Source organism: Mya arenaria, chromosome 16 (genome assembly GCF_026914265.1).
Source record: "Mya arenaria isolate MELC-2E11 chromosome 16, ASM2691426v1".
In the NCBI taxonomy this organism is placed as follows: Eukaryota; Metazoa; Mollusca; class Bivalvia; order Myida; family Myidae; genus Mya; species Mya arenaria.
The window spans coordinates 5592003-5605778 of NC_069137.1; the positions used below are offsets into that span (position 1 = coordinate 5592003).

At 31.6% G+C, this 13776-nt stretch overlaps 1 protein-coding gene across 6 annotated transcripts in view; it reads right to left on the reverse strand.

Moving 5' to 3' along the window:
* Positions 1-1028: 1028 nt before the first annotated feature.
* Positions 1029-13776, reverse strand: part of LOC128222092 (GRIP and coiled-coil domain-containing protein 2-like) — a 149554-nt gene continuing 136806 nt past the window's right edge. For 5 of the 6 annotated variants that reach the window (XM_052930925.1, XM_052930924.1, XM_052930921.1 and 2 more), the window contains 9 exons: positions 10963-11052; positions 10680-10742; positions 10321-10383; positions 9967-10062; positions 9439-9480; positions 8093-8113; positions 6794-6838; positions 6492-6533; positions 1029-4074 (listed from right to left, as the gene is read on the reverse strand). In XM_052930925.1, the coding sequence (XP_052786885.1) occupies positions 3645-4074; positions 6492-6533; positions 6794-6838; positions 8093-8113; positions 9439-9480; positions 9967-10062; positions 10321-10383; positions 10680-10742; positions 10963-11052 (892 nt within the window). In that variant the 3' untranslated portion in view covers positions 1029-3644. Of the gene's footprint in view, positions 4075-6491; positions 6534-6793; positions 6839-8092; positions 8114-8918; positions 9009-9438; positions 9481-9966; positions 10063-10320; positions 10384-10679; positions 10743-10962; positions 11053-13776 lie in introns of those variants that run through there. The other variant, XM_052930927.1, reaches the window with a different exon arrangement.

Genomic DNA, 13776 nt, shown 5'->3' on the forward strand with positions numbered 1-13776 from the left:
CTCGCCACTCATGTATGTATGATAAAATCGCAAACTGCGGTGTTTATCAATTTTTATCTCTGATAGTTATGTTTACTTTACAACCGGCTGTTCATATTTATAAATTTGATGACAAATGTCAGTGTAAAAATCATTTACATGTACATATAAAAGACAGAAGAAGCATTTTTAAAAGGATTAACAATTATCAGCTGTTAGAACCCTGCATACGTATCGGCCTGCCGATATAGTGACTATTTCTAGTAACATTGTACAAGTCGCTTTTTTAAGATACAACTGTGAGTTTGTTCGACCTCTGACGAATTTAAAACGTATTAACCGTAAATCTACCCCATGACTGATACAATGTCAACTTTGATCAAGTGTAAATGATTGTGTTGATCACAATTTTATATAGAAATGTTGTCAGTGTGAATTTTCAAAGAGGAGTTATGACGTAGGCGTCTACTGTCAACGTGTCTTTACACCGGCGCCTGCTGTATATATTTCTAAGAAATTAAATTGAATATAATACTCTTGTTGTTTGCTCGACACACGTTTATATTTCTCGCATGGTGAATGGTTATAGTATTGGAACCTGCGTATGTCAATTAATAAGTGATATATGGCTTCAGTTTGCATCCTTACTTACATATGCAATACACGGATTGGTTGGTGATTACGATACATTATATCAAGATTGAATAAATAGTTTCAAAATAGTAGTTCATTTTAAACGATCAACTGTACGATTTAATTAAGTATGCCTTCAATTTCAACCACGAGAATATTGGTCAATTATTCAAAACGTTGTCATATTTGTTAACTCCACCGTTGTAAACTCCATCGTTGTTTACGTTAAATTCCTCATTGTGCTGGAACCTTAATTGGCACATTAGTTATTATAACAATGGTTGAGACAACTATTTACCTGTAATATTGGTAGCTTTGGGCTAGTATTCAATATTGGTAATAACTACATCTAAGAAGGATGTTGCAACTCGGATTGAGTAGTTTTGATAACGGACTTAAACAGCAAATAAGGGCAATACTTATTTATTAGTTATTTCATATACATTTTGACGAGTAAACAGTTTAGAAAATAATATTGGATAAACCTCTAGGCCAGTAAATATGATTTCCAAGCTGTGAAAGCATTAAATATATTGCATATTGAACAGAAAAATGTTAAACTAAAATCAGTATCATCAATATATATGCAAAAAGCTACAGAAACATGCTCAGTAGCAAAAAGTTAAAACATAAACCCGATTAAGTGGCAATGGGCAAACGCCAAAGACATAGAACACAAATTCACAAACAAGACACATAGAACAGCACAAAACTCTACAAACAGCACAGTGCATAAATACTATATATATATATATATTGGTATGTTTATCAAGAATTGTTAGGTTCCGCCTTCGAACGGTCAGTAAAATGTAAATTTACTGGGGGTTTAAACCAGTTTATGTGCACAAACCTCTTATCCCAACAATTCTTAATAAAGATAAAACGCAAAAGGTAAATCTTATCAAAGTATGCATTAACGTGAGGAAACTTATCAATACAACAAATAATAATAAAAAACGAAAAGGTAAACCCCAAGTACTTCAATGATTAGAGATCCTCACTCTATCTGCAGACGGAGGGAAACAATTCAGAGCACCTAATGCAAATACTTTTCAAAGATACGATGCAGTCATTGTTAGAAACCAGAAACATCACACACAGTCTGCCTTATAAAATAAAAGGTTTAAAACTGTGTGATCATAGAGTTTCATAATACAAAGCATCATTGTACTAAAACTGGGAACAAATAAAGAAAAACATTATTAAAAATAAAAGCGACTTGTATATGCCGTTCTCTCCTTCCAAATGATTTGAAAACGTAAAATATTTGAAGAATATTAAGTCACAGCCAAAACAATCGGTGTCAAGCAACACGTGTCCGCCAAAAAAGTTTTTAAAGATAACATGAATTAGCAAATTCTTCATAAAAATCAAAGCACTAAAAGTTTAGTTATGAAAGGATGCTATATTCAACCCATTATTTTGTTTCAGGTAATCATCTTCAAAAACAAGAAGGCAAGTGCTCTTCAAAATATTGCCTTTATATACACGGTTTAAATAAAATCCAAGTAATTTATTAAGTCTATCTGCCCAACTACCTACTGGAAACATTTTAATTTTACGAATTTCTTTAAAACATCACCATACAAATCGGGATGAGCAATACTATCAGCAATGAGCGATTTAAGACTACTATTGTACTTTAATATGAGATTATAATGACCATTAACAAATTTTGAGAAAGTTTTCCTTAATTTAAAATATCGGAAGCCCTGTTTTAGAAGTTTTTGCGTCATAAGTTTACTGCGAGAGCTGATTTTTTTTACATCTGTACATATTCAGGCAATATATCATCACGTTTATCATAATCATTGATGCTCAATATATCTTCCTTTACTTCTAGTTGCAAATCTAAATAGGATGCTTTTAAAACGGATGTATTAGATTTATTAAGTTGCAATTGTGAAGGGTATATCAAATGAATGTTATCTGTAAACACAGGATTATCTAAACTTAGAATATCATCAATATATCCAAACGTGCTATTGAATTTATCAACAAGAGCTAGATCTCCAGACTTAAATAATTTTAACATATATTCACTTTCATAGCAGTATAAAAAGAGGTATGCTAAGATGTCTGTCAAACCATCGAAACAAAAATATTGATCAGGTGATAACAGAAGCTTTATCGTAACGCACTATCTAGAGCTCCTGTCGATTCGGTTTTCATTCGGGACCTTTAAACGCGTTTCGGTTTTTAGCCTAGGTTTTACACGGGATCTCTGAGTAGTACAACACGGAAAAACACAGGATGTTTGTAAGCGAGTGCGTCTCGATAGTGAAATATATCAATTATATCACAATTCTGGTGAAACATTTTCAAATCCCGTGGTGCTAATGTTACAGCAAGAAAGCGAAACATGTTTACACTCGGATCCTGAAGAAAACACCCCACTTAGTTTTGATGAGAATCGGGATGTTTTTCACTTTAAAAACATGAGTAACCTGAACGTGGTGTAATTCCCTGTAACATGCACTTGAGATCCCATTTGTGAAGGATTTCGCAGTCAATACGCACCTAAACAAAATTAAAAATTGGTTCTCCAAATTATAAAAAAATTGGTGCCAATAAAGAAGGATGTAAGCAATTTCTACCCATACACACAAACACAAAATCAAATATGTTTTTTTTGTATGAACAAAGTTATTCAAAATTTACAGTTTAAAATATTTACTTTCGAAAGCATTTATATGAGAGTGTTATACAATTAATATATTATTGTACTTGCTTATACGAAACAGTCCGGTGTATTTCATAACATATGTTATTAAAAAAATTAATAGAAATAAAACAAATTTCTGCGTCGTTCTTTACGCATACAATGCTTAATATATAATATCATTGTTTTGACATATCATAAGCGGAATGCGTATTGCATAAGTAACGTACGTGTAACACACCACGTTCGTTCATTTGAAATACTCATACGTATTTAGTTAAACTGTATTTCCTTTTATTGCAAGCGTTCAATCTTTTTGTGTAATTCTGTACTTATTTACCAAAAGTCTTTGAGCCACTTTCTTTAGCTCTTAAATAGTTGTCAATGAAAACTGCTGCTTTGCATACTCGTCTGCAGCGCAAAAAATAGTGGCGTTATTATAAGTATAATCCTTATCAGCGAACGTTGCAAATTCATTCTCAAAAAACACGGATCCTTTTGTAAGAGCAGTTGCTAACATCCAGTAATGATCTCTTAATTGTTCAGGGTACACAATGGTTTTGTACCATTCATCGATAGCGTCCACATTAAGACCAAATAAAGGAATATTAGAGCTTGGTATTTTCTGTAGGTGCTTGATATCCTCCTTCAGTGATTTCACATTTGTGGAAAACAAAGTACTATGAGGAGGATGAATACTTATATACGTCCCTGTAGGCGTTTCAAGGGAGGCATGTGAGTCATGCCACACATGTAAGCAACAGTATTCGTCCTGTTTATTGGCCGTTCCTTCCATATATCTGAAAAACATTAAATGAAATATAGCAAATAAAGGCTGATAGTTACGAAATATCCTGAACATGCAGATTATTAAAAACCTGTCTATTAGGTATACTGCATCTTCAGATAAAAAGTGGTTAACGATTTTTATTTGCAATGGGTGTGTTGATTTAAATAAATACCGAAATGTCCTCAAGGCGCAATGTGAACGATCACACATCGATTTAAACGTCTTGTACAAATGGTATACCATCAACTAGAAGTTCAAATAAGAGTTACTTTGTTCTTACCTATTGCCAGTATGATATGAAATACATTCCCCGTAAAGTAGAAAAAAACGGTATTGAAAATTGAACTACAATAATTAACGCTTATATATACTAATTCCGTTAATATAACTATGAAAATACTACTTTTGTTGTGTTTGTTCATACAGATAATATGATTTCTCCTGTTTAGCATATTTGAAAAACATCGCACAAACAAAATCTGCTCACGAGTTTGTTTTGATACCCAAAATACTAAAATCATGATACCAAGGGAATGCACAAAACGAATGAAATATTCACCTACATAAATGCTACAGATTGGCTAAGAGCGGTGATATATTGATATAACAATAACGTTTCAATTTAATCTCGGTTTTTATTTTCCTGATGAAAATTAATCGAAAGTATTTAGTGATATCCTGATTTGGTGAATTATTCGACAAGCAAGGTGTTGTAAACTTTGAACTTTGTTGATCTCAGATTTGCACTTGGAAATATTTGTGTCATATAGACTGATTCTTAGATAAGTGACCCCGTTTACTAATTCATGTTTTCACGACGTATTCCTAATAAATATGATGAAACACAGGGAATGAAGTTTTTGCGTAAGTTTTCGATCTAAAGTTGGTTACGCTCATTGTGGTTTTTCTTTATGATAATATGATGCAGCCACAGATGCTTGGCCCGGCCAACAATAGAATACACTAGATCTTTATTTGTAAACAAAGAAGCGAAAATGTCATGCTGTCGAAGCAGCCTAATACATATTCGTAACGGATTATATCTCTAACTTTGAATAACTTTTATTTAAAAAAGGAACAAAAAAAACACGTTAAATATTGGCTGACTCTTTAGATTTTGTTTGAGTATTTGTAATTGCAGTATTAGCATCAGCAGCAGCGGTAGCACTAGTAGTAGAAATATATAGCTAGTCATCAATCTTGTTTCCTTGATCTTCCTTTCTTAAGAGTCTCGCGCGTCAACTAAAGTATATTATCTCCTTAGAAATATCTTACATTTCAGTGGCATATATCTAGAGGAATAGAGGTATATGCATTGCCGTACATCTTAGGGTTTTCACTGATAAAGTGTTAAATTAAAATATTTTTTAGTTTAAAAGTTTTAAGAACTCTTTCTATGATCTACTTATATGTATATTTACAAATAGTATTCATTTTCAGTAAATATTGAGTTACAAACAAAACAAAATTTATGACATGTCTTTCGGATATGTACATGCACATTAAATCTTAAGTTAGTATATGCACGTAGTCGGCCTGGGATTTTTTTTAATACTTTCTATATTTTAGAAGGAACTTCTATACTTCTATACAGTTTAAGGACACTGTAAGTTAACGATCAAATTTATAAATATAAGTATTGGGACATTTGTTATAATTTATATTTTGCAAGTTGCAACGGAGACAAGAGACAAGGCCAAGCAACCTATGATAAAAACACAATTACTAGTTGTTGTTTTTTGCTTTATTTGAAATATTTATAAACTTAATTCACTGTAAGTACATAATTGCCGTACTGTTGTAAGTTGATCTGGAGGATGGTATTTCAAGTAGTAAAAGCCCGAGGTAAATGCTCGACCACCATGCATGTGCGTTATACTGTTAAAACCAGTTTATACTGTTTAATTATATAATGCATAGTCATATATGTTAAAAAGCTTTCAGAAAATGACGAGACCTATTTATTTTCAGATGCGCCTTAAAAGTGACCTTATACAAATAGTGTGTTAAATTGTTAAAATGTTGAAATATAGTGTACTTTTATATGAATAAATTATGTCCTCAATGCTTACAGGCGGTTTCATCACAAATAATCACGGGCTGGTAAATATAAAAACAATAATTTTGTAAACATTTTTTTAGAATTCAAAATGATATGCATTTATGAGACACTAAGAAGAATTGATGTTCACGTTCGTATGTTAGTTTGACAACGTTTTTCAAAACACGTTTTGTTTGCTAATGCCTGTGAGAGGATTATTACTTCAACATTGTAATAAACATGTTTGTTCATTCTTTACAATTAAATTGAAATAATTTGATGATGTTTTACATAAAAGAGTAAGATATTCAAAAAGGGTATTTATAATTTGCCAACCTTTTACCGCGAGCACAACAGAAGGTAAAATGATATAATCTGTTACTTGCTTTTCCTTTTCTTCTTTTAACGTTGATATTTGTCCCAGTTCTCTGAAATAGAAAAAAAATGTTTAAAAATCTGAACTAAAGGATTGAAGTTTTTTTACCTTTGCGGGCTTTGATCGAGGCCAAACAATATGATATCTCACAGTATTTATTTCATTCTGCGTAACAGCAGATACACGTTTTTTCAATGTTCGTATAAAAATATATCGATATGTATATATACATGTACTTACATTTAAAACACTTTATGTAAGGATGTAAAATTCGTTTTGCATAATTTTTACTACTTTACTAAAGATTATTACTCGTTATGTCTTTCGGTTTGCAGTTTTAGTTCTTTTTCCATATCCCTGAAAAAAGAAAATAGGCGTCACTTCCATGCAATTTCAAAACAAGTATTTGTAATTAGTCATCTACATATTTTTGTCCAAATGATACACTTTTGCATAGTTATATTGTTCACAAGCGTCCGATATAAATTGCTATTGTATGTTTAATCCGTTTGTATCGAGTGTGTACGTTTTGCGATACCCTTTTTATTAACGATTGTGTTTCTTTAGGTCACCTGATAAATGAATGCCGTCTCTTAAAAAACTGTTATCACAATACCTTTACGAGGCCGTATATACTCTTGTCATTTACTGTAAAACTGAAAACACGCAAAAGTGGCCTTAACAAAGTAGATCCACTTTGCTTGCGTTCTTTGACGACTATCTAACATAATTTTGATTAAACCCACATTCGTATACCATCCATTCACCTATGTGCATTCTCTGAACGGTAAAATGCAAGTAGAAATTGGAGTGACCGTTTTGATAACTGTCCCTCCGTAACTTTAATGCAGACGTTTATTAAAACTCGGGCAGTAAGTAAAATTAACCTTAAGGTGTAATTGTATCAAAATAAATGAAAGGAAAAATGTATGCTATCGCTACAAACACAATCATTTGATGGAAAGCTGAATGCTTACGAGACAACGAGGGATCAGTCGATTTCGAGAACTGTCTTATCTAAGACCAGTGAATGTATTGTAGTTATTGTCCAGATTATCCCTGTTCCTTTAGAGCGGTAGATATAATGTCAAGTTAATACATGTGAAGTTTATATAAAACATAATTTGGTCAACCAATCGTACGTCATGACCATAACACTTCACGCTTTGTTGTTCATGGCTTGTCATGAACACGTTGATGACGTTTGAATAATAAACATGTTTGTATTCACTCTCACAACATATTGTACAACATTTATTAATCAATGCATACTTTTCTAACAAACGTCATTCAATCGTCCTTATGTTAATGCCAAAGCAGCGCCGAGGGTCCAATAATTTTCACAAACATTACTTGTATAAAAAATAATATTGCTCGACAGAAATCGTACATTTTGTATAATGATTCTAAGACCTATACATTTATATTCCATAGCCGCTTGATAAGCAATGGTCGTGTAATGGTCAATTACGAGGTTACGTGCATCCAACTTAAAGACATATTTTTAACGGTATATAACTTCATATACATTTCAGGCAATACTTTTGGACAGGCGGACAAAAGTGACGAAAATACATGCTTCTCAAATATTTAAAGAACGTTAATACTTACGATATTTCAAGTTTCAACTCACTGAAATGGTTAGAAATACATAAATAAATGTCATCCTTCTACTTTAGTTTGCTGTTATACTACATATATAAGTTTGAGGATACAGTAAACAGTTATAGATTAAACTTATGTTTATATGTTATAAGATATCCGACAATTAAACAAATATTGAATCGACTTGACCTAAAACAATGGACAATTATAAGTGCGCGATCTATTAGCTGAATGGAATGCATACAATTGTTATAAAAAATGTAAGCGACGTACAATCTGATGCTTGTGACATAGAACAGAGATACATTCTGATGATTTTAAATTATTGATACGTGCCATCACGTTTTTTTGTCTTGTCGATATCCAGTGTCAAAACGCAATTTACAAGTTCAACAAAATAAAACGTACAATTTTGTATGTGTCCAATTTAATAATCATTCTATAATAATATCTTAGCCTTTGGTATTAATATTCGTCCAAAATAAGCTTCAAGATGTCATATGGTTTTAGGTATTGGTTTCTAATGCATTCATGACTAGTTCTACCAAACAAGGTATTATGATAACTAAATAGCTTATATTTTATATGCATTATATTAGAAATTTGGCAATGCTGTCATGATATTGATAAACATCTGTATTTTAAAGAATCTAGACACCAGATGATACAATTGCGTGAAAAACAAACACTTAGTACATGCAATTGATATATTTGTGAACAACGCATTGGAAACATTTATCTTTCGTAGATTTTGCCAAAAAAAAAAAATTCGAAATCTACTGGGTAAGTCTTCCCCGTCGGTTCCAGTAAGTTTTAAAAGAGTGCGGTATATGTTTCCACACATGACGTGACTTTCACATGCTACGTATTCTCACATCATGGCTCCTCAAAAAGATCGACAGAGCATGGAAGCGGAAAACTCCTGCGAAACAACAAAAACACATAGCTCGACAAATTAACATCGGTGATGACGTTTATCGATGGACACGTTCAAAAGAGATTAATACTGCAGAGAATGACAGCAAGTTGGATGAATTGCTTATTGAAAGGTTATAGTGTGAAACGTTCAGTATCATAAAAGGGAAAACTATCCCGCGCTTTTTAGAATGGGAAATCAGATGACAGATGGCATGATGGTTGCGTCTATTCTTAATTCATGAAACAAACATTATTTTCGGAAACAAACTAAACAAGTATAGGCTGGTTTTGAGGAAATACTATACTTGCTTATTTTCTGACTAACTGGTGTCCAGTCCCTTTAAGATTGACAGAGAAAATGTGAAGACAGGTAAGGTTTTAATAATATATTATTTAATCATTGATGCGTAATAAATAAATTTGAATCAGCTTACCTTAGTGCGTCATAATACTTTCGAAGGCATTCATCTTTTTCTCTAAAATTATCAAAATAAATAGGCAGTCGTTTCTGATACTTAAGATGAGTTTTAAATTGTGAAATATATTTAATCATTCAGTATCATTATGTGCAGAGTGAGCATAAAGAAGGATCCATTGATAATCATTGAAAATTACTATTGATAAGTCATCCTACTGTCTTAAAATACATCCTCATTTGCTGGCACATTGTCTGTGCTAAGTCTAATGAACAACAGTAGGTACAGTACTACCTTTAAGCACCCGAAAATCCTAATGATCAAGCATAGTATTTAAACCATGCATACTTTCATATTTATTTGTTTGAAAATGAATGCTGCATTAATGCAAACATATCATTTAATATTATACAATTTCATGTGCTGGTTTGTTGGTTTTCTTTTTGTGTATGGTTCTTGGTCTGCTATGCAGGAACACAAGCCACTGTCAGAATTCATCTCCCTTAATTTAGTTGACTGTTTAGTTGTTATTTTCGTAAATCTTACTTGATTGTTGCTTGCAGTGAAAGAAGTTCTTTTTTTCTTTTATCTAATTCGCTTTGTTTCTTTATCAAAGCAGTACGCCGCAAATTGCTGCTCTTTCTGTGAATAGAAGTAATAACCATAATTCCTACAGATGGTTATTTTTAAGCCTCGAATTAAAAAAAAGAACTGATCATTGGTTCCGCGAACAACAACCGTTTTTCCGTTTTTTACTTATGTTTTATTTCTTATTGTTATATTTGTTTTATGTATAATATATTTATATTAAGAACTTTACTTGTCACACGATCTGAGCTCTGTAATTATTTTTGTTTGTTTTTAAATTTATTTCATTTAATCTATGTTACAAAGGCTAACCTCAAACCGTGACATTCTTTCTCCAGCTGTTCAATTACTTTCTTCAGCGATTTTTGTTTGTCTCTGAAATAAACACAGTTATTTACCATCATAAGAGAAATTAAAGATAAAAAACAAATGCATGCTGGAAGTTATCATTACATGAAATTGATATATACATTCTACATGCTGGGCCTAGAATCACATTGCAATCATTATATACTACATTGGCTCTTGCAAAACACTGTTACAGTAAAAAAACGTAGTATTGTACGTTTTGATTTAAGAATTTGAACAGTATCACGAACGTTTTATGAGATAATACGTATAATTTAATGAGGCTGAGTTTATGTCATTTTATCAATGTAGCAAAGGCTCACCTCAAACCATTACATTCGTGTTTTTGCCTGTCAATATCTTTTTGCATCGATATTTCTTTGTCCCTGAAATACACATGTATAAGTTTAAAGCGGTTGTTATCATTGTAAATTATTGGTATACTTTTGTGAGCAAATGTACTATTACAAAATTTTACACTGCTAAGTAAGGGCAGGGCAAGAATCACAGGGCAATACTGACTTCTTTCAAATTACCTTGGCTCATTTGAATGTTCTCTGAATTATTTGACAAATATGAAGATTCAGATTAATTCAAACATGTTACCGGGCTTTATTTAAGGCTGCTCTTTGCTCTTCTATCATCTTTACAATTGTTGCATTTTTCCTCTCAAACATGTCCCTCTGTTTCTGTCGACTGCAAAAAAAAACAGTTGAAATTAGTTCCCAAATGCTTTATTGTTTCTAAAGATAGTGGCATGAGTCACTATATTAAAAAACGTTAACGCATTACACACTGTGTTATCAAATAAATATCGAAGACAAAGTTCGATTTAAAACATCAACTCGTGCATATGTGAAATCATATTTTTGTGATCACACTGTTTTATAATGACAATGGCTTAAGACGCTTTAAAATCGAATATTAAGTAGACTACCTGGTTCTGAAATAATATCTGAAATTGAATTAATGATATTCAAATTGATGATAAAGTTTAAAAAAAGCATTAACACTTTAATCGGTCGAGTGTTGAGATTTTGTTCTGTTAAATCTAAACAACGTACGATTGAAACGGTTGCTAGAATTTAGAATAATGTACTATAATGTACACACAAACACAAATTCACAAAACAATTATCTTTGCATTATCAATTTACAAAAACAACACTGTAATTAATAAAATAGTGTAACAATTAATTTCAGGAATAAAGCCACGAAGCTCATATACCTGAAAACTCATATTAACGTCAAAAATAAATAATTAGGATCGTCTCATGAGCTTGTTTCATCTTAATATAAAGCACATTATACAATATCTAGACATTGAAAGGTAGCTGTGATGTCGTTTAATACGTTGTTAACTTCTTAAGTTATGAACAATTGCCATTGATTTTAAACGTATTTTCGGCATATTCTCGTATTTTTTAAATCAAAATATTTTCGGTTCTCTACTACTAAAATCAATAAATTAGCTTTATTTTATAATCTAACAATGACGAAACAGTAACTCTAAACGAATGAACTCATTGACGAGCACTGTATGATAACTTCCTTCGTCTCTTTTTTTCTGCTGCTCATTTTCTGTAAGGTCCGTGGCCGGTTTTCACACACACAGCTGCAGGAATTCAAAGTCAAATGACGACGAGTTTTACTAAAATGTTGATTCGTATTCCAGTTTGTATTAAAACCACATTTCGTCCGTCACAACTGTTACTATATTGTTCACTTACAAGTGCATTTTCGGGAAGGTATTTATTGAACACTATAAACAATATAATAATGTATCCTCCAAAAAGGCTAATTTTAAATTATATAATTTATTTGGTTTCCTCCTGCGATAAGGTATTGCGAGAATAGAACTATATTTCACTTGTGTATTTTTGTATGGCATATTTCAGCACAACTCATCAATTAACATTGTAACATCATCATTTTAAAGCATAATAATGGTGTTTTTTACTTTATATATATGACGTTATGTATGTGATATGTGTATGTAGATACTGCCTTTGCAGAATGGTAACGTTATTTATCACTCGTTTAGTGTCTTTAAGGCATTAAATAATGTGCAAATAAACATGGTTAATGTTAATTGTTAAGCCAAAGGGTTTCTAACTGTAGTAATGTACTGTTTTAATAACTTTCTTCCCTATTTATCCAGAATTTCTCTAATTAAATTAGTTGTACTTTTTATTTGCGTAGATGAACAGTTTAATTCAAACCGAAACTAGTTTTTTGAATCATTGGATATAGTTTGAGCTTCGAAATCATTGCAGAATTTAAGAATCATAAACACCACAACATTAATCGTTACATTATTGTTTGGTTATCTGCTTAAGTCAGCAGTTAATTTCACAAACACTTACGAAAGAAGTTACACATTTCCCAACTTGCATTTTATATGAAATTATGTAAAAGTAATTGGTTCCTAGTTTGATAAGACTGGTTTAATATTTCACACGTTTTAAGAATCTCTTGATACGACAAATGTTATTCAAATATCACATTTCAGGGAATATTGTGACCTAGTAGAGTACATGATTTTAAACTTTTTGGATTGTTACACGCCATTGTCAAAATTGCTTAAATAGTATCCGTGGTCTAGTCGGAAATTTGAAAACTTAAATCTGACATTGCTCAGATTTTGACTTCTTCAGTATCAATTTGTATTATTTCTGCTACTAATGAGTCAGGACTGTATGAAATAGTTGGTCATAATTAGTTTTAGTCGGATAGTGCCACTATCAACTACTTTAAACTCCCAGTGAACTCCTGTCTTTTTAACTGTTCGATGGCGGTAATCCCGACATTTATAAATCAATTGGTCGTTTTGTGTTGTTGTGTGTCAATCGTTTCAATGTATGTTAAACCTTAACCGTATGCGTCTAAAAAGGATAATCGTTACATTTCTGGCTACTGGGCCTTTCCCTCTAGTTTATATTTGTTTTGCATAATTTTTGATGCATTGTGTATGTTTCAGTTTGTTTTGCTTTTAATTTCAATTATTTTGCCTTAAAGGGTGACATGTTTTTTGTTGTTTTATTCTATACCTAATTAAAACAGTGTTTACTTAGTTGTCACAGTAAGATACACACGCTAAATGATAATCCTTGTAATACGATTTCAATATGCCATTTCTTTCTTGATGAACTTATTTTAAAATAAAACCTTTAATGATACATACATCGAAATAATAAGACATACTTTGAAGTCCTCGAATTTTCCAATATCATAGTGGAATTGCACTAGGTAGTGTCATAAAAGTTTTGCAAGTTTTAACTATTCTTTACTTTTAATTCTAGCTTAACATAAGCATGCAAAAACACACTATGGTCAGGTAAGTTGAATTAAGAATACGAGTCAAAACATAATATAAAGTTCGAATGATAACATACTTATAACACATATTAATAGTATTTG